Here is a 20,171-nt window from a genome sequence, read left to right as displayed (position 1 = left end):
CCACGTTTGCTGGGGAAAGCAGAGCCGTCCCGGCGGGCTGGGGCCAGCAGGCTGCCAAGCATCGCACGCGGGCCAACGCCTCCTCCTTGGGCCGGACAGCCCATCCCAGGTACGGCGGGGAGGGAGCGCGTGGCGGCCTCGGCCCGTGGGCGTCACATGCTTTCTCTCCTGTCCTCTGTGCTGTTGTGCTCCGTTTTGTAATTCCGGGTGTTCTCCATGTATAGATTTGACTTGTGTGTGTGACGCTGCGCCCCGGAAAGCTAACAGCAGCATGGCATTGTACAGGGCCGACGTGTGTTGTAACTGCAAGAGGCTGTACCCACAGCACAGATCTAATGGAATATTCCAGAGCACGGCTCTCGGGGTGCATGCCTCAGGGTTTGGATGGGTTGGTGGTGAACCTCTGGGCCTGGCGTGGCAGAGCCCTCACTCTCCTGGACCGGACCCCCAGGCTGAACCCCGAGGCTGAACGGGAATGTGTGGGAACTCCTAATCTGCTGTGTATGCCCCGAGGGTCTCCTTGCATTTTCTTACTCGTGAGTGACTGACTTCCTTGGTAAAGTAATTAAATTTGAAGAAACCTCACTGTAGAAACAAAAGCTGCAAGATTCGAGGTGTGACTGTCTAATCATGGTTTCCTGCTGAGGCCTGGGGTGCAGAGATCCATGGTTTTTTGTTGTTGTCTACTTCTTTCTTCCCTCATCTTAAAGCTTCCTATTCTTCCTGCTGGAATGCTGCTGCTGTGTAGACCCAGAGAGAGACTCTTCCGGGAAACAGAGAGCAGCCCCCAGTTAGAAACTCAGACTGCTTTTCCGTCTCTTCCCCATTGGAACCCCCGAACCACTGAGCAGTCTGACGAAGTCAACTTTTCCCGTAAAATCGGGATTTAAAAATGCATGCCTTGTCTGATGCTTACTATGAGACTTAATGTGCACAATATTGCACGCATGACTTAACTCTACATTATCCTCGACAGATGAGGCCAGGAAAGACAGGTTGAAATTTTAAGAAGTACAAGCCAGACCCAGCCCCCAAAAGTCTCCGAGTGTATACTTACAACTTTCTCCTTAGGTGTCTTTTTATTCCACGTAACACTTCCTTCAAGGAAAAAATAGGCACGCCTTGTCATTTCCGCTGCTTAACAGTAGCCTCATTCCCCGGGGACACATCTCATATCGTATGGAACAGTGCTCTCCTGATATCCTTAGCTCTCGAGATACAACCAAAAGCTCAGATAATGCAATAAAGTCCTCCATTTCCTGCACCTGCAGCTCAGGTTTTCGGACGCCCATCTCAACGACCTCGGGTTTCCCCCAGCTTTGAAACGTCATTGTGACTGTTTTTAACATTTGACTGAGGCCTTGGGGGTGGGTGGCTTTTGGGGTGTTCTCGGGAAAGCAAATTAACGGCTCGCATTGTCTCTCCAGACCCAGGGGGCAGGCTCTCCTCGCTCCTCCCCCAGCCACACCATCAGCAGGCCCATCCCCATGCCCGTGAGGTCCGCGTCCACCTGCTCCACCCCGGCCCACACGCCCCAGGACTCCCTCACGGGGGTAGGGGGAGACGTGCAGGAGGCGTTTGCACAAAGTAAGTGGCTTTATGTTTTGTCGTGTTCTGCTTTGATGTGACAAACAAGTCACCGCGGTCCTTTGAATGGTCTAAAGCCGGGCCCGTGGTCGGCAAACCGCGGCTCGCGAGCCACATGCGGCTCTTTGGCCCCTTGAGTTTTTAGCAAAGGCCAGCTTAGGAGGACCCTAATTAAGTTAATAACAATGTACCTACCTATATAGTTTAAGTTTAAAAAATTTGGCTCGCAAAAGAAATTTCAGTCATTGTACTGTTGATATTTGGCTCTGTTGACTAAGGAGTTTGCCAACCACGGTTCTAGGCTATTCCGTGGTGACTGGCAGAACCTGCTGTTTTAGAAACTCCTGGCTAATCTGTTCCGCACTCACCATCTTACCTTCCTGAGGCTTCTATTGCCCGGCCCCATTTCTTATGTGTCTTTGCCCATTAAGGGAAGGGAAATCCTCTCACAAATACCTCAGGAAACTCTCCATGGAACCCATGTTGTAAATTCTGAAAGATCTCCTTTCCTGCTTCTCTGCATGAAAGCAAACTCGAGATTGAGATGAAACAATTCAGCTCTTTAGCCTGTGATCAGAGGGAAGGGTAGTCATTCTACAGATGCCCTTAAGAACTGGATCTGCCTCTATAATGGGGGGCTACCCAGTTCGGCCTCTGTAGTTAATAGAGGAGCGCAGAGCTGAAGGGAGATGGCAAACAGCATTCTCTCACTGGTGGCCTCTTCCATTTACACACTCATGGTTGGGAAGGGGGAGGGGAGAGTGGACGAATCCCAAGGCAAGTGAAAATATTCATTTGAAAATATTTTAACAATTTTTAAAACTTTTCTTGCCGTTATTTTTTAAATTTGGAAAAAATTAGGCGGGGGAGGGGGTGGGGAATCCTCCTGCAGACTCTCACCCTGCTGATCTCATTCCTAGAAGTGAACACTGTTAACAGTCTGGTCCTTCTCAACTTTTCACTGATAGATAGGTAGGCAGGTAGGTAGGTAGGTAGGTAGATAGATGATAGATAGATAGGTGATAGATAGATAGATAGATAGATAGATAGATAGATAGATGATAGATAGATATGTTTAAGTGTATTTTATAGACACTCTTTATTTTTCACACAAAGAAGCTCATGCTTATTTCGGTTCATAATTTGCATTTTCTTTAAATTACCAATTTATCATGGCATTCTTCCAGGTTCTTACCTATGGATCTGAGGTCAAGAAAGACAGCGATTCCACTTCTGGGAATTTATCTGAAGGCAGAAAGTCAAAAGACCAAAAATAAAATAGTTTTGAGTAAACCATTTCCAACATATATGGCAGTTAAGTTTTATCATTTCCGTTAGACATAAAGCATATAGAGATCAGTAAGAAGAAGACATCCCCAAAATAAAAATAGGTAAAGGGTATGAACAGAGAGAAATTACAAATGGCCAATAACAATATGAAAAGATGTTTTAAAAAATCAATAATATCCAGATATAGAAAAGTGTGAGCAAATAGGCCCTCTCACCCATTGTTGTATGGGGACAACAGACTTACCTTGTACAAGGGGAAGAATGAGGTATTCTCTCTTATGAGGGAAAAGGGAAGATCCTTCTGAAAAAGAAAATAATTTAAGTTATACAAAGTAACAAGGTTTTACTTTAATTTTTAGAAGGAAAAATGTCCTTTCCCTAAATCTTACTTTAAGGAAATTTTAAATCAGTTTGAGCTTCCTATTAGAATTACTGTTTTATCTAACTACTTTGGTTTTTTTAAATTTTCATGTATCTATCCTTTCACTAACTTAGTTGTACTTTCTGAGAAGTGACAGAATGAAATGTGGCCAAGCTCACAAAGAGCTTGTGCTGCATAAATTCATCTCTAAGTCAGATATTTGGAATCTTGGTCCCTTTTTCCCAAAGATTATGGTGATCAGCCCTCTACTCCATCTCAACCCTGCCTGGTCCCCAGGCCAGCCCACCGAGACCCATCTAACCCTTAGCGTGCCTGGAACATCATGCTAATATCTCTCTACCATGAAGAAACAAGGACTAAGTTCCAGCTCAGGGTACCGGACATACATCCTGTGCACATGCCTTGGCAGCCAGAAGAGGAATCCCCCCCTCTTTTCCATGCTCTGGGGCAGTGGTTGGCAAACTGTGGCTCTTTGGCCCCTTGAGTTTTTAGCAAAGGCCAGCATAGGAGTACCCTAATTAAGTTAATAACAATGTACCTACCTACATAGTTTAAGTTTAAAAAATGTGGCTCTCAAAAGAAATTTCAATCGTTGTACTGTTGATATTTGGCTCTGTTGACTAATGAGTTTGCCGACCACTGCTCTGGGGCATTCAGTACACAGGGTTCCCATTCCCACGAGGTACCTCTAAGGGGAGGGGGAGCTCAGGGAGGCCCGATGGGACACAAGGGCTGCAGTGATAGAGAATCCGGTGGGCCCGGCCACCAGGTAGTGGCTGAAATGATCGGAGCGGCTAGGAAGGTGCGGCTCTTCTGGCAGAAGCTGGCCGTTCATCTGTGTGGGTTGTTCTTCCGAAGGGCCATCACACACACTGGTTTACCTGGGACCATCCCCCTGGGTGCCGGGTCACCCCGTCTTATTATTCAGACCTCTCTCGTTCACTTGCAGAATTGTCCCAGTTTGGACAGTAAATTATATGAACCCCCATCGGTTGCCATGTGTTCCTTCGCCAGAGGCCACTGCCCTGAGCACTGTCCTTCTTTCCAGGAAATGAACCAAAGCGCATCTGTAAAGGAGACGTCTTGGGACTTCTCTTGCTTGAGAATGGCCTTGGAAATGATAAACAGCCTGAAATTTGGGGGAAAGGAAACGCTTTGATTTTTTATTTATTTATTGTCATTTCTTCTTCACTTAAGGTTCAAGAAGAAACTTAAGGAATGACTTGCTAGTGGCCGCAGATTCCATCACTAACACCATGTCCTCTCTCGTGAAAGAGCTGAACTCCGGTGTGTCCCTGGTCCCCTCATTTGTCTGCTCTTTGCAGAGGAACCCAAACGTTCTCGGGGCTCCTGTTAGAGACCTGCTCACTGTCGAATTTAAAAAGATTTTCTGGAAGATCTATGTGATATTTGGTTGCCATATTCAGATTTTTAACTGATGTTTATAGCTGCTGATGAGAAGATTATTAATACATGCTTAATGCAGAAAGTTTAATAGTGTAGAAAAGAATAGATTAAAAAATATTTAAATTGACTTATAATTCAAGAAGCCAAAGAGAGTCACTGTTAACATCTCTCATGATCCAATGTGACAAGACACAGAAGTGAATGCATAAGGTCCAAGTGTTTTATTTACTAATTTAGACTCTGTTCATTGGAAATGAATGGCTATTTGGATGAGGCTAACCTGAAATTTCCCTTTGCAGTATCTCTAAAGATAGATCTGCCCAGAATATAAATAGCAGAAAATTGTGAGAGTCTCTTTATCCTCATAATGCTACACAGAGCTTTAAAAATGTGATTCAAATAATGAATATTTGAATAATTATCCTACCAGTTACTAATGCATCTCATCTGTTCCTTAAAGCACACATAGCAAGATATTTGACTGTCATGTAGTTGAGATTACAACAACTATAAGAAATAAAACTTAAATATTAAAAAAATTAGGATTTAAATTTCTTAAAATCTCTATAATAAGAATTAAAGTAATGAAAATTGTTGCTGCTATTTTAGATTAAGATTACCAAATAGGATAAAAATGGCAGTAGTTAATATATCGTGGAGATTACTAAAAATGTTATTCTTATTGTAGAAGTCTCAAGTATTATTAGTTTATACTCTTACTAGAGGCCCGATGCACAAAATTCGTGCAAGAGTAGGCCTTCCTTCCCCCAGCTGCCGACACCCGCTTCCATCCGGCACCCGGCAAGCACCCGGGACCCGGGCTTCCCTCGCAGCCCCAGCTTCGTCCAGAAGGTCGTCTGGTCTAATTAGCATATTATGCTTTTATTATTATAGGTAATGCTCTGAAATATTAAGTGAATGTAATACTTTGGGTTTGTATGTCCTACATTAAAATAACATTAAGCAAAAGTAGCAGTTTTACTGAAGACTATAAAGGAGCAAAACAGAAGTTGTAATTTATTAAGACAAAAGATTCCTTAGAACATTACCGATATTTTTTTTTTTAAAAATACAATGCTGTATACCAAATGCTTTTACAGTAACTCATGTTCAGTTTCCATTCTCAGTTGGAATTGAAATAAACATTTACTTGACTTACATACAATAACTGGTTAATACTTTATGCAGCGCAGGTTGGTTTATGTTAAGCCTCGCCCTGTACCTGCTGATCACAAAGACTCTAACAAGTCATTCTCTATTTCTTCAATTGTACCTCATAGAGGTGGGGAGTGAAACGGAGAGTAATGTGGATTCTGAGTTTGCAAGGACTCAGTTTGAGGACCTGGTCCCATCGCCAACCTCGGAAAAGGCTTTTCTAGCGCAAATCCACGCCCGGAAACCCGGGTACACGCACGGTGGAGCTGCCCCAAGCGCCATGCGCAGCGATGTGTGAGTATCTTCTGCTCGGGGGTATTGTCTCAGTAGCAGGACACTGTTGGGAGCAACGGAAAATGAAAACATGGTTGTTTTGTTCTTTATTTTGAGAAGAGATGATGCCGCTTCCTTTTCTGACAGAAGAGGTAAAGGGGCTACGTTTGAATTCGGCCTTGTGACTCCCCCCTCACAATTTCCAGAGAGGATCAGTAACCAGAACAACCAGTGCTTATTGAGAGCCTGGCTCCCCCAAGGAACTGTGCTGGTTTGATACAAACTAGTATTTTTTTTTAAAATCACTCCCAACCTTCCAGGGCTCACAGACCAGTTTAGGAGGTTAGTCATCTTATCTTCAGAATCTTCTGTATGTGCACTTGGAGGACCCAATGATGCTGGAGGCTTCTGTTCAGAACAGGATGAACAGCATCAGATAAGCACTAGGAATCGAAATATATACAGTCACGCACCACTTAATAACAGGGATATGTTCTGAGAGATGCATTGTTAAGCGACTTAGTCATTGTACAAACACCATAAAGTGAGCTTACACAAGCCTAGGTGATCCAGCCTACTACACACCTAGGCTCTATGGTACAGCCGATTACTCCTAGGCCCCAAGCCTCTACAGGGTGTTGCTGTAGAAAACAACATCAGGTTACATCAAGCACAAGAGAAATGGATGCAATCAGGAGACAAAGGAAGCAGGAGATGTTAGGGGCACTGCCGCCACAGCACAGCATACTGTTTACCAGAAAACTTCTTATAAGTAGAAAATAACACTACAACATACAGTAAATACGTAAACCAGTAACACAGCCATGTGTTATCATTATCAAGTATAATGTACTGTACTTAATTGTATGCGCTGTATTTTCATACAACTGGCAGAGCAGTAGGTCAGCTTACACCAGCATCACCACAAACACATGACAACAATGATGTCAGGATGCAATAAAAAATTTTCAGTTCCATTATAATCTCACTAGAGGCCCGGTGCACGAATTCATGCATCACCAGGGGTCCCTCGGCCTGGCCAGCAATCAGGGCTGATCGGGGCCAATGCTGAGGAGAGGGACCATGGGAGGTTGGCCAGCCACATGAGGTTGGCTGTGGGAGTGCACTGACCACCAGGGGCAGTTCCTGCTTTGAGCATCTGCCCCCTGGTGGTCAGTGTGCATCATAGCAACCGGTCATTTGGTCAACTGGTCATAATGGTCGCTTAGGCTTTTTTTATATATATAGATGGGACCACCATCATATATCATATATACGGTGGGTCCTTGACCAAAGCTTCGTTATATGGCATGAGACTGTAAATGTATAAAACCTCATTATAAAGAAATCCAATGTGGCTGACTTGTTGAATATGCACAAATTTGACCCTTGAAAGACATTTTGCAAAGGTTTTCACCCAGTTAGGCTTCTGTGCCCTGACAGAAGCCAGCAGAGTCAGTGACGTCCCCACTAGACTTTCGGTGAAGCTGAGAAACGAGGGTGACACAGGCCAGAGCTGCAGAGCCCAGCGTGGGAGGGGAAAGAGGGAAACAAAGGCAGGAAGAGTAGGGGCCTCTAGGAGAGCGGGCTTCCCGGGCTTGTGATAAACGTGGGCAGAGGTTCACCACAGGACGGAAAGGGGAATTGCTCGCCATTCCAAACAGCTCCAGAAGGTGATGGTGCTTCAGGTGAAAAGTACTGCAGACTCGTCTACAAAAATCAACGGCTGTTTAAAGACCCAAAGAAGAAACTAAACGGGGGCCTTCCTGGTATTTTTGGCTCCCGATCCAAGCAGGGAGTGAAAGACCAGTCACGATGGGGAATTATAAATAGACATGCTGGGGACGCCAGCTGGGGAAGCCAGCAGCGGAAAGGCCGAGCGTGAGAGCAGAACAAATCCGCTATAACGTCATTTAACGGGGCTGCTTTTAATTTTAGTTTGCTCTCTTGTCCTTTCCTCTGTCATTTAGAATTATTGACAAAGGTTTTTCACCATTGTTATTCAAAATGGTGACGTCATTAGCATCAGTTTTAGTCTAGTAAACACATACCCATTTGACTTTCTGAGATTAAGCTTTTACAAGGTGGTTACTTAAAATGTTCTCATTCTGATCCTAAGATCCAAGACTGTAGCTAAAGCCACCCCACACGACTGTCCCCAGATGCTTGTGGTGGTTCTGGCCACAGGAGTTGGGGAGAGAAAGCTCACAGAGGCCTCGCAGACCTATTCATGCTGGGCCCAAACCTCTAAAAATAATGAGAACATGTTGTACAGATATAAATAAACACTAGCCATGGCATTTAAATTCCAATCCAGAAACTTCTCCTTGACCACTCTTCATTGTAGGGGGTGTTTTAATATCTATACTATCTAAACATGTACTGTGTTTTACCCTGAGAATATTTTACTCATATAATTTAGGGAGTAAATTTCTGTTCTAAGAGCTTTATATATTTTGGGGGGTGTATAGATGGAGATAGTCACACATTGGTGAATGAGGTCATTCTTATCTATTTCATAGTGAAATTGGACAATTTAAGGGGATTTCTTACATTTAGAGCTGGTATACATCTTTGAGATCAAGAGCTGTGGGTTGGAGTGTTACGCCTGCTGACATTGATTGGTTGATATTCTGAGACTTGATCCCACTATGAAAATAAAGCACATGGGCGTACACACCTACCGGCATGCGGAACGCAGAGGGGGTTAAATTAGGAACCAATGTCCTCCATCTTTATTTCACTAGAGGGCTCACTCTCCTTAGAGAAAGCGTTCTTGGATTCCATTTATAATTTTTTTTTAAATCCCCATATTGGGAAAACTATCTCCTCCTGAAAGATAAGCCTGCCTTTTCTAAGACTGACAGACATCAAAAGGGCATCTCATGCCTGTAAACCCTAGAAAAACATGGATGACCGGTGATCACCAGAGTGCCGTAGAACTGCATGAGAATGCCTTGACCATATATTTCCCTACATTTCCAAAGGTGTGTGTGTTTTTTAAGTTCTGTGTTCGATAACAGAAGACACTGAATTGAAGTGAATTGGAAGACAAATAAAATGTTCCCCCCAAGCTACAGCTCACACATGAATTCCACGTAGACTTTCCTTTTAAGATTTGCTCCAGCCGAAACCGGTTTGGCTCAGTGGATAGAGCTGTCAGCCTGCGGACTCAAGGCTCCCAGGTGCATTTCCGGTCAAGGGCATGTACCTTGGTTGCGGGCACATCCCCAGTAGGAGGCGTGCAGGAGGCAGCTGATAGATGTTTCTCTCTCATCGATGTTTCTAACTCTCTATCCCTCTCCCTTCCTCTCTGTAAAAAAATCAATAAAGTATATATTTTTTAAAAGAAAAATATTTGCTTCAAAGCCCCATCTGTGGTTCGTTCCCAGGGTCACAGAAGATGGGGATCCCTATGTGCGGCCCGAGGAGGAGAGCTACGAGAATGACTCGGTCCGGCAGCTGGAGAACGAGCTCCAGATGGAGGAGTACCTGAAACAGAAGCTGCAGGACGAGGCCTACCAGGTACCGGGGCCGGGCCCACACCACCCCCACTTCCGCCCAGCCCCGAGGTAGCCGGGTCTTTTACGTAACTAGGAAAAACCAGTGCCTTCTCCTTCCTCCCACCCTCCCTTCCTGGAATATTCTGACTATACTCCTTAGTCCGTGTATTCTAGATACTAAAGATCCCAACTACTTCTTATAGCCATCACTCACCCTGTGTGATGACTTCTGATCTGGAGAGTGAAAGGGGGTCTTGTCACACAGCAGAAAGCTGGTGACAACAGTCCATCCCCCTCCTGGGTCATCAGCAGAGATGCTTGTTCTCGTAGATGGGAAAGAGATACAGAGATCAAGGCACAAGGCAATTGAATAAGCATAAATATATCTCCTCATTGTCCCAGCCTCCCTCACCACCTGCCTCATGGGAAATGTAAGTCGTAGGCAAGTGACAAACCTCGCCGAGGAATGTTGGGGCGGGCGGGTGCTGCAGGCCCCAGGATCCGCAGAGTGTGGATGGACAGATTGTCGTATATACTGGACTGCATTCATCCACCTGAGAGTTCACCGAACGTAACTCGTGCAGCAGCTCATCCTAGAGGGATGCCTTCTCCCCGCAGAGGCTGCGCCACGGCCATGTTGGTCTTTCTGGTCTGTTTCCCTTCCCTGTAGCTCACCCTGTTTTCTTGGGGTTCAGGGAGCTCAGGGTGTTTGCCTGCCAGACCCGCTGCTCCCCGGGCCCCAGCGGGTTATTTCACTGCCAGGCTTTCTGTCCAATGGCCAGAGGACTTTCTCCACATCCTTAGGTCAGCAGCGGCTCTCCCGTTAGTGAAAGAGCAGCAGAGAGAACGAAGTGTCTTCTATTTCCCGTACGTTTATAGATTAAGTTTTTAAATATTTTCCCAAGAGGAATGTAGCAAGAGGACAGCTGGAGCCCTCAGCCCCACCCCAACACCAGGAAGCAAAGGTGTGACCTCTTTGGGATGTTCCATTCACCCACATTTCAGGAGCGAGTGGCATGTGGGTCTCGTCACACAAAAAGTAGCCAAACCCGTGACTAGATATGTAATGCCGTGCTTCAGCGTGCAGACACAAAGCCACCTGCAGGCCAGACCCACGGAGAAGGCTCCTTCTTTGTGATTTCCGTGGCCCGTCCACAGGAGGAAATGAGCCTGGGCGAGGCTGCCAGGGGGTGTCTGGGAATCTGAGGGATGTTCGCACATAGCGCTCCTGCCTAGAGGGAGAGAGAGAGACAGTGAAATCATCAATACTCTGGTTCATGCTAAATCATCAATACTCTGGTTAGAGGCGCCTGGTAGGCCTCCATCTTGGAGCTCATATCAGTTCCCGGATTTGGGTGGCAACAGTAACCGAATTTCTAGGTTTTATTTTATTTATTTATTTATTTATTTATTTTTATTTATTTATTATCAATTTCAGAGAGGAAGGGAGAGGGAGTGAGAGAGAGAGAAACATCAATGATGAAAGAGAGTCCTTGATTGGCTGCCTCCTGCACACCCCCTACTGGGGGTCAAGCCCGCAACCCGGGCATGTGCCCTGACCAGGAATCGAACATTGACCTCGTGGTTCAGAGGTCGACACTCAACCACTGATCCATGCTGGCCGGGCTCTAGGTTTTATTTTAAAGGGAGGCAGCCATTCCATATAACTTACTAGATTTTTGTTGTTGTTGTTTTAATGAATTAGGAATTTAACGGTGTCTGAGTAAGATGAAGGGAAATTCTGTTCATGCTTGAGATCCAGTTGGAGCTTTTGCCATCTCTGGTCAATCTTAAGCTTCTCTCTCTCCTTTCCTTTCCATGCCTGGCGACTGCACGGGGAAGGCAACGAAAGGGGCCAGGAGATTCTAACAGGCCGTGTGTCCCCACTCAGGACATACGCCCTGGAGAACGCTGTGGTGGTTTTCCTTGACGGCTCTGTGAGCTGATGTTTATAGATTATGGTTGTTTGGTGGCTCAGATGCTGCTGTCATTCACTGGACTCTCTCTCTCTTTCTCTGACTTTGTGCATGGCTTCCAACAAAATAATTCACCTGCCTGACTGCTTCACAGACTTGACATGTCACCTTTCTTGTTTGTGTCCTTTGTCACCCGCAGGTCAGCTTGCAAGGTTGAATACAATATCCTTTTATCACTCTCCTCTCAAGTAAGTACCCTCTCGTTTAGGAGGAAACGTGGCCACTGTACACTCAGTTCTCACAACTTGCAACCTAAGTTCACAATCACACTCTCTTGGGCGTTTCTCTGTGATAAAACATCCTCCTTCCCTGCTTTTGTCAAGGAACCAGCCCAGTCTATGGGGCATCCCACTACACCCCAGGGAGGCTTGGCAAACGACCTTGGGAGATGGCTTTCTAACTCTATTCATTAGGGGAAACGGCACAGAAACTTCTCCAACACCAGATATGCCCCCGAAGTTTTCCGTGGCCATGTAGCCACATCACAGTCCTTAAGAGCACCTGAGTCTGAGCCTCTCCATCCCTTAAGATTCAATGGTCCAGGCTCACTCAGCACTTCCAGAGACGGGTCAGCTCCTTGGTCTTGCTGTCCTGGGGCCCAACACGTCAGAGAGGTGTCCTAGACAAGAGAAAGCAAAACCGAAACAAAGGCAAAATAAAAATAAAAATAAAAGCAGCAAGACCCAGAGGAAAACCTCTGCAGGCTTTTGTGTTTGGAATAGCTGGTTCAAACCCTTGGTGGAATTCAGGCGGGTGCAGTCACTGATATGGCATGTGGCCCTTTCCCCCAAGGGCCTGCCCACCTACCTGCATACGTGGAAAATCCTCAGGGAATGTTTAATGGAGAGAGAACGGCACTTGACTGGCAGCACCACTGGAGGGTGGTGGTCTGAAGCTTAGGCTCTGGACCCTAATCTACCCAAGTTCAAGTGGGAGCTGCAGCAAATCCTAGCAGCATAACCTCAGACAAATTAGGGGACCTCTGTGAGCCTCCACTCCCTCTCCCCAACATGCATGGTAATACCTACACCAGAGAGGAGACTCCCTCACTGAGGTCCGGTCTTACAGATCTTAACGGTGGTGGGCACATTATAACGTGGATGAGCACACGCCTATGGGCCTGGCCCTGTGCTCAGGGCCTTATACGCGATTCATGGGAGCTGCTGTAGCGATGATGAGGGTGTATGGGGACCCCTGGGACTCAGAACCAGCTTGCTCCCTCTACGTTTTATAAACGAGGCTGGGTCTCAGCTGTGTGCAATGATTCCATACACCTTCAGCTCCACTGTCCCACCGTCTAGATGGTTTCTCCGGCTCCAGCTAGTGGCCACTTAGATGCCCCTCATTACAGACCAAAGTGAATTCCTCTCGCGGTTATCTGGCTGCACTGGCCTGAGGACTCTTATCTCCTGCTGTTATACGGTCTTTTCCAGCCATGGGTTCCCGTGAGTCAGTGAGTCCGCAGTGTAGTTGATAGTAAACTCAACTCTGGCTGCTAAATTGTAAAATGACATCAATTAGGAAAGAGTACCTTCTAGCTCACACACTACACACCTCCTGTAACACTCCTCGGGTGAAGATCGAGCAAGTAAAAATCATGGCATAATTGCTACAGTGGAATATTCTTTTGGGTCTGTGAGGCCCTTTCGGTGTGCATGGAAGGATCTCATTGACCTCATTGCATTCTGCTCTCCTGATACATGTACAGCTCCAGTGAAAAAATTCTCAGGAGCGGTTTCTGAAAATATCCGCTCCGGTTTTAGCAAAGCTAGTCCCCAAGGAGCAAGCTTTTTCCTTTAATAGCAGTCTCCTTCGCTTGGCTCTGGCAGTTTGATTATTTTTGTTCTGCGTGTTATTTAAACATCAGTAGTGACTTCTTAGAAAAATATATATTTTTAAAAGCCTAATAAATTGTCCTTGATGTGAACCCAGATAAAAAGTGGCATTTGGTTCTTGTACCTAAAAGCCAAATATTTCAGTACTTGGAAAGTTCTCGGGCAATGTTTTATCTTTGCCACAAACTTGGCAGTAAAAACAAAACAGCTGTGGCCTCTGCCATTGAATGCATCCTGTGCCTACCTAGATGGCATTCACAGGACGCTAACCTGAGCCGGCCTGTCACTAATCAGCCCCTTAGGCAAAACTCATTCACAACCTGACAGAGCCCTGCAGCTTGTCTGGACGAAGCCTAGAAAGACAGCTGGAATTCTGGAGCAGCTTGTGGTATTTAAATCTATTTGACTTTCTGACTGTACTGCAAGGCCAGAAATTATCCCAAAGTATAGGCACCTCTGACCCAAGGGTCCTAAAGGCAGCCGACTTCATCAGCTCCAAGTTCATTCGGCTTCCACTGACCGAGCCCTACGTGGGGAAAGGCCACGCGGTGGGACGCCAGAGGCAGGGGAGACCCAGTCTCTGCTCAAAAAGAGCCTGAGGCCTGTTTGAAGATGAGCACGCACTTATCAGCACAAAAAGCCAGAACACCTGGTTTACTGCTTTTCAACTGGCCACTTGGGAAGAAATGTATACCCGAGGGTTAGCACTCAACGTGGGGTTCACCACGACTCCGTGGGGCCCACTCAGACCTTGGATTGTCCGTTGCCATCCCTCTGGCCCCAGGGTATTGCACTCTCCTCGGCCAGCCAGAGCCTAGCTTCAGAAATTGGGGGTTTGAAGATCAAAAGTGGATTTTTTTTTAAATGAGCGGGGCATTCTGCTGGTGAGTCAGTGCTCTCATCTCCTTGTCCAAAGGACAGCTGTGCGTGGCTCTAACCCCCAGGTGCCGCAGGTGCCCCCCGAGCAGGGGACTCACCAGGAGGGTTCTTGTCCTCTTTCAGGAGGCGCAACACATGACACACACTACCCGGGACATTCATCCCCGGTTATCAGAGGAAGGGAGTAGAGGGTGAGTGTGGGTGTGTGTGTGTGCATGTGTGTGTGCGTGTGCATGTGTGTGCGTGTGTGTGTGTGTGTGTGTGCGTGTTGTGTCTCGGGGAAAGGGAGGGTCCTAAGCTTCCTGACTTAGAGAACAGTTTTCATCTTTAAAAAAATGACACATTCCTTATCCCCAGGCAAACTCTAGTCAGACAGATGATGAGAGTAACATGAGCGCTGGTGACGAAGGGGAGCGCTGCGCCCACCACCCACCCCGAGGAGAAGGAGCCCGGCAGCGCCTGGGAGAGGAGCCACCCCACGCAGCAGCCCGGCACCCCCGCCCCTACAGACGTGCTCTGCTGACTGTAGTGCAGCTCATGTTTCGTTCTCAGATGTGTAGTTCATAGGTGTGTGTGTTAGAAGGAAAAAAAAAAAAAGACTTCTGTTCAAAGCTAACTTATCAGCTACATCTTCTATAACATGGCTCATCCCTGGTTAAAAAAAAAAAAAAAGAAAACAGAACCACAGGCCGAAAACCCACGCTGCTGTTACTCACGACGGCAGTATTCACAAGCATTTTCAATATCATTTGCACATGATATTGAACCTGTTCCGTTTACAATGACAATATTAATACTGTTTATAGCTAGGATTTGATTTCTGAATTCTTTGAGATTTTAGCATACCAGTTTATTAAACGATGTACATTTTTTCCCCCACAGTAATTGGGACAAAACAACCGCTCCCAATTATTCATTGGCCCCGAAGGACTTGGGTCCTGAGTGTGCAGGCGCGGAGGGCCTGGGCCGGCCCTGTCTGCCCGGGTCTCCCCGTCCTGTGAGCAGTGACTGGAGCCAAACACGCCAGGGTAACCCAGTCTCTGGGGCTTCTTTCCAACTGGAGGTTGTTTTCTTTCAAGCTATTCTAGCGAATCAGCCATAGAATTTAGTGTACATATTTTTTTCCAAATAGATATCATATTCAAAATAAGACAACGTGCAAATTATATAGAATCTAGTTTTTAAAATCAGCACAGATCTTCTTAAAACTGTGAACTATGTTTTGAAATACTCGTTACTAAAGCTGTCTATAAACCACAGGTGCCATACGACCCCCACCCGGACGGCAGTGGTCGCTGCTCTTCCATGGCTTGTTCCTCTCGGTGTAGCTTTAGGGAGCATGTCTCACCGCACCGCTCGCCCACAGGTCCCCCATCAGGTTGTCCGGAGGCCTTCCGCTCTCACTGTACAGGCTTAAAGTGCGCTTGCAAAAACGTTCGCTCCTTTCATTTCTGAATGTGTACTGCCTTCGCTGGCGCCCGTGTTCTGCATGCAGCCTTCTGTGGTCACGTGAAAGGAAACGGGCTCTTCTCGTGGCGTTGGGGTTTTGCACTCAGGGAAGAGCTGGTGTGCAAAAGAGCTGTCAAAGAAGGGAGAACGAAAGACTGTCGATGGTCCTTTATGAGGAGCACTAACAACCTCCCTTAGGGATTCTTGGGAAATTTGGGAAAAATAACCCATCTTTTTCAAGACTGGATGAAATTAAAAATCCTGCAATATGTTAGGTCCATTGTGCTTAAATCGGCAGCTTCTCTGGAATCCCTGCCCTCCTTTCAAAGAAAGAAGAGAACATCATTTTAGAACAGTGGTTCTCAAAGTGTGTTCCCTGGGCCGGAACGCATCAGCATCACCTGGGAATTTATTTAGAAATGCAAATTCTTGGGCCCGAACCCAGGCCTATCGAATCAGAAACTCTGGGCGTCGGGCCCCGCAATCTGTGTTTCTTGAAGCACGCAGGTCACGCTGATGCACACTGAAGGCTGAGAACCACTGCTGTAGGGTAAAGCTGTGTAACAGTCTCTGCAGAGGCCTGATTCAGAATGAACAAGGGGGGTGCTGTGTCCACCTTAAAGCTTCAGCAGTTTGATTTGCTTCCCGAGCTGGCAGAAACCTCCTCCCACCCCACACGGCCGGTGGTTGGTGGGTGCCCAGCTGAGAACGGACATCCTGCCGTCTTCCTGCGCCCTCTCCAGGGCGCCCTGAGATGGCCCCATCTCTGCGTTTGGTCAGAAGCCATGTCCTTGGCTGCCCTTTAGAACAGCATCACTTGCCTTGGGGATAGTAAAGCTCTGGGTTGACATCAGTAAGGAGCCCGTTCTAGCTCCTGATGGGCTTGATCAGACCTCCTTCCAGAGAACCAGTCTGACGCCAACGTGGCACCACTGCACAGTTCTCAGATTTCTTTGCACAGGTGGGTTTCATGGCGGGTTTTGTCCATGTCTCTTCACGTTCATCTCCTCTCCACTGCCCATCTTCTGTGAAGCCGTACCTCCTAGATGGAGCAGGTGGTCCCTGCTGCCTCACACTCAGTACTTAAAACCACTACATCCCAGCTACCTGCATTGCCGTCAGCTCTCAATCACAGCCAGGTAGTTCTTGAACTCCGAACTGTGACCCTGCGGGTGGCCGGCAGCCACCGACTGGACTGAGCTGGCATCTGTTGTCCCTTTGTGTTTCTACATGAGAATGTTTGTCTAGGGTTTGAACTCTCTTGCTGATAATCATCCCCCTTGTCGTAGTTTTCATTGCCAACTCCATCACGCGGGTGTTGATCCCATCGTACAAAGCCATTGCAAGGACTCTGGAAACTGCTGCCCATGGCCAATTCCTGACTAACCAGCCACCTTTTCTTTCTCTTAGCTCCGCGTCAGCACTGAGACCAGACTCAAGCACCCCTGTCCTGTAATCGAGACAAAATGGCGTGTGTTGTTTTGGTTTTTCGTGGTGTTTGGTGGGTTTCTCTCCTTGGTTCTCCAAATTTACTTTTGGGGCCTGTTCTGAGAGCAAACCCAGCAGGTTTTACCTGTCCTGCGCATCAGATACAATTATATCTTGCGGGGGTGTTTCTTGTTCCACATGAATTGCACATCCATCTCCATCAGAGATGATGGCCTATATGAGCACTGGTCTAACACAGCCAACCCTCCTCCACAGCGCCATGTTCATGGAGGGAGGGAGGAGGGTGAAGTCTACTGTATGGGATTCAGGAATCAGTTGTGGTTGGTCAGGACGGAAGTCGGGGTAAGTTTGGTTGGTCAGAGGGAGATGTGCTGGAGATTGTGAAAAATGGATTCTCGAATGATAAGGCAGGGAAGGTTCATTTGTAAGTAGTAATGTGAACTTAATTGCATAAGAGTGTGGCCTTTGTTGTGATATACTATGTATTTTCTTATATGCATGAGCCAAACTGTTGCATCATAATTTAGCACTGATGTCCGCCTTTATTTTGATCATCTTTGTCCACCCTTATTAGTTCTTGGCTGTTCACTGTAGATAAACATTGTAAATACGGCAACTTTTAGTTGCTGCAATCACCTTGGTTCGATTCCACGCAAGGAGCCACAAACAAGAACTCCACTGTGTCCTCAGAAGAAAGGGCATTTTTACTTTTGAACCAAAAAGAGAAAAATAAAATCAGAAGCGTCATATCTTGAGGCTAATTAACTGTAAGACATTTTTAATTAAGACTACTGTAATTTGACACAATTTGAAGTAACCAATACAGAGACCCTAAAGATTTCATGATATTCATTGGTATTGTAACAAAACTACTATTGTATGGGTTTTTTGTATTGCTGTTAAGTATTGTTTTGTTTTGTGTTGTGTGTGTGTGTGTGTGTGTGTGTGTGTGTGTGTGTGTTGGAACCTACTGGGGACATGTTATATTTTGAAGTGATTAAACTATTTAATTGTGTGTCTATATTTTGGAATGGAATTATTTCTTCATTAAAAAATGTTTTTAAAAACACTATATCTTGGGTATGTTATTCCTTTGTTTCAATGAATCTTTCCTAAAGTAACATGAAGTCAGTCTGTTCAAAGGAAAAAGGCAAGTCATTTCTTGCAGTGTGAAGCAGGACCTATCGATTGAGTATTAAGCATCCCAGGCAAAATATCTCACCTTTGGGGCTATGATTTTTTTTAATGGAAAGCCTTGTTATAGTCAATATGGAGGTGGGTTTGCGATGCTAATAGCTAACATATGCTTACTTTATATCAGACATTGTTATGAGATATGCACTTTATATTACTTTATATTACTTCTCTTGATCCTTTGAATTTGCAGCATCTAATCAGGTAGTTAGCAAATATTACACGCTTAACAATTACTTGTTGAGTGGGTGAATAAGTGAGTTGGTGGCTTTTGTTTTGTTCGTGCTAGAGCTAGTGAGAAAGGAGAATGAGCACTGATATGGTCATCAATATGGTGACAGCAACAAGACACAAGAGTCCAAGGAAGGGACGGACACTCGGAGCGTTGCCACTCCCTACATTCTCATTTTTCCTCCGAGAACCTCTGATTCCCATGCAATGGAGTGTTGTGTGTTTTCTTTGCTCAGGAAGCCAATTCCTTTACAGAACCATTAGCAGAGCCCGAGTCTGGCTGCAGCACTTCATGAATGGCATTTTGGGGACCTCTGACTTGGAGTGGGGCTGCCAGTCTGTGCTCATGGAGTCTGGGGTTGATTTGAAGTCCATGAAAATGCTGTAAACCCTCAAGAGGCCCCAGAGAGAGAAGCCAGGAGGCTCTGTGTCAATTACAGGGGCAAATCCTGACCTGATATCGCCACTAGACGAAACACATAACCAACCCCCTTCGCTTTGGGGGTGAGGGACAGGGGCGTGTCCGTTGGTGACTGTCAGTTCCTTTTAGCTGCATCTCAGTGCCTCATCCCTTCATCCCTTGGGGGCTACTACAGAAAAGTCTCAAGCAAGAAAACGGTTGCAACACAAATGGCACTGGGTCAATGGTTTCTCTGACATTCCATCTTTCTGCAAGTCTCTTTGTGGCTGCTCTTGCTTAAAAACAAGCCTCTCTGGGAAGGGCCAATTGGACCAGCTCTAGTCCTCAAAGAGAAACTTCCTTTTGCTTCCCTTGGCAAAGGCAAGTCAAGAGGGTGGGGAAAAAGGTGTGTGATCGGGTGTGCCTCTAGGACTCCAGGCAGAAGTTGTTCTGCACACACTAGTCTCACTCACCTGGTGTGTGGGATAAACTCCTTAATGGCAATGAAGAGGGTTCCTTTGCCCAGCTCTATGCTGAGACCCTCCCGCTGGCTTTCCCCAGGCGCACACACAACCCTGGGCACTGCCTCCTCAGATACAAGATCCATCAGCCCTCTCTGCAGAACCTGACTACCTCCCCCCACCCCAAAAAAAGCCTAAAAACACGGCCCGGGCCAGCCACCGCCCCCCGCAGCAAAGCCCAGACGCTCAGGCCACCGTCAGCCACTGGACCGCCATCCTCTCACCTGCGCAGATGACCAAGCGCCACCGGACATGGAGAAAGGCCTTCCCCTGAGGGATGGAGACCAAACACGGAGGAAACGGCAGCTCCTAGAGGAAGAGGAAGCAGGCGGAGGAGATGAGCTTTCCCAGCGCCCAGCAGACCATGTCAGACCATGTCAGACCATGTCAGACCATGTCAGACCACGTCCAACAAACCACCCAGAAGCGCCGCGGCTCCTTCCGGCGTGTGAGCACCTGCCATGCGTGCGTGCGTGTGTGTGTGTGTGTGTGTTATGTGTGTGTGTTATGTGTGTGTTATGTGTGTGTTATGTATGTGTGTTATATGTGTGTGTTATATATGTGTGTGTTATGTGTGTGTGTGTTATGTGTGTGTTATGTGTGTGTTATGTGTGTTATGTGTGTGTTATGTGTGTGTTAT

The 20,171-nt window shown here is 46.5% G+C and overlaps 1 protein-coding gene and 1 long non-coding RNA gene across 2 annotated transcripts in view; one reads left to right on the top strand and one right to left on the bottom strand.

Moving 5' to 3' along the window:
• Positions 1-12,158, top strand: part of DTNA (dystrobrevin alpha) — a 220,514-nt gene extending 208,356 nt beyond the window's left edge. Inside the window, exons 18-23 of the mRNA XM_054723821.1 lie at positions 1,428-1,587; positions 4,457-4,546; positions 5,947-6,115; positions 9,487-9,619; positions 11,713-11,761; positions 11,987-12,158. Of these exons, the coding sequence (XP_054579796.1) occupies positions 1,428-1,587; positions 4,457-4,546; positions 5,947-6,115; positions 9,487-9,619; positions 11,713-11,730 (570 nt within the window). The 3' untranslated portion in view covers positions 11,731-11,761; positions 11,987-12,158. The remainder of the gene's footprint in view (positions 1-1,427; positions 1,588-4,456; positions 4,547-5,946; positions 6,116-9,486; positions 9,620-11,712; positions 11,762-11,986) is intronic.
• Positions 12,159-15,148: 2,990 nt separating this feature from the next.
• LOC129150861 (uncharacterized) lies at positions 15,149-19,916 on the bottom strand. Its single transcript, XR_008557624.1, has 3 exons — positions 19,756-19,916; positions 17,822-17,892; positions 15,149-15,866 (listed from the first exon to the last, which is right to left on the bottom strand). It is a non-coding gene; the product is annotated as an uncharacterized LOC129150861 (long non-coding RNA).
• Positions 19,917-20,171: the final 255 nt, after the last annotated feature.

The sequence above is a fragment of the Eptesicus fuscus genome, chromosome 12 (genome assembly GCF_027574615.1).
Source record: "Eptesicus fuscus isolate TK198812 chromosome 12, DD_ASM_mEF_20220401, whole genome shotgun sequence".
NCBI lineage: Eukaryota > Metazoa > Chordata > Mammalia > Chiroptera > Vespertilionidae > Eptesicus > Eptesicus fuscus.
Note: the sequence above shows the minus strand (reverse complement) of the source record. Positions and strands in the feature narration are given on the sequence as shown.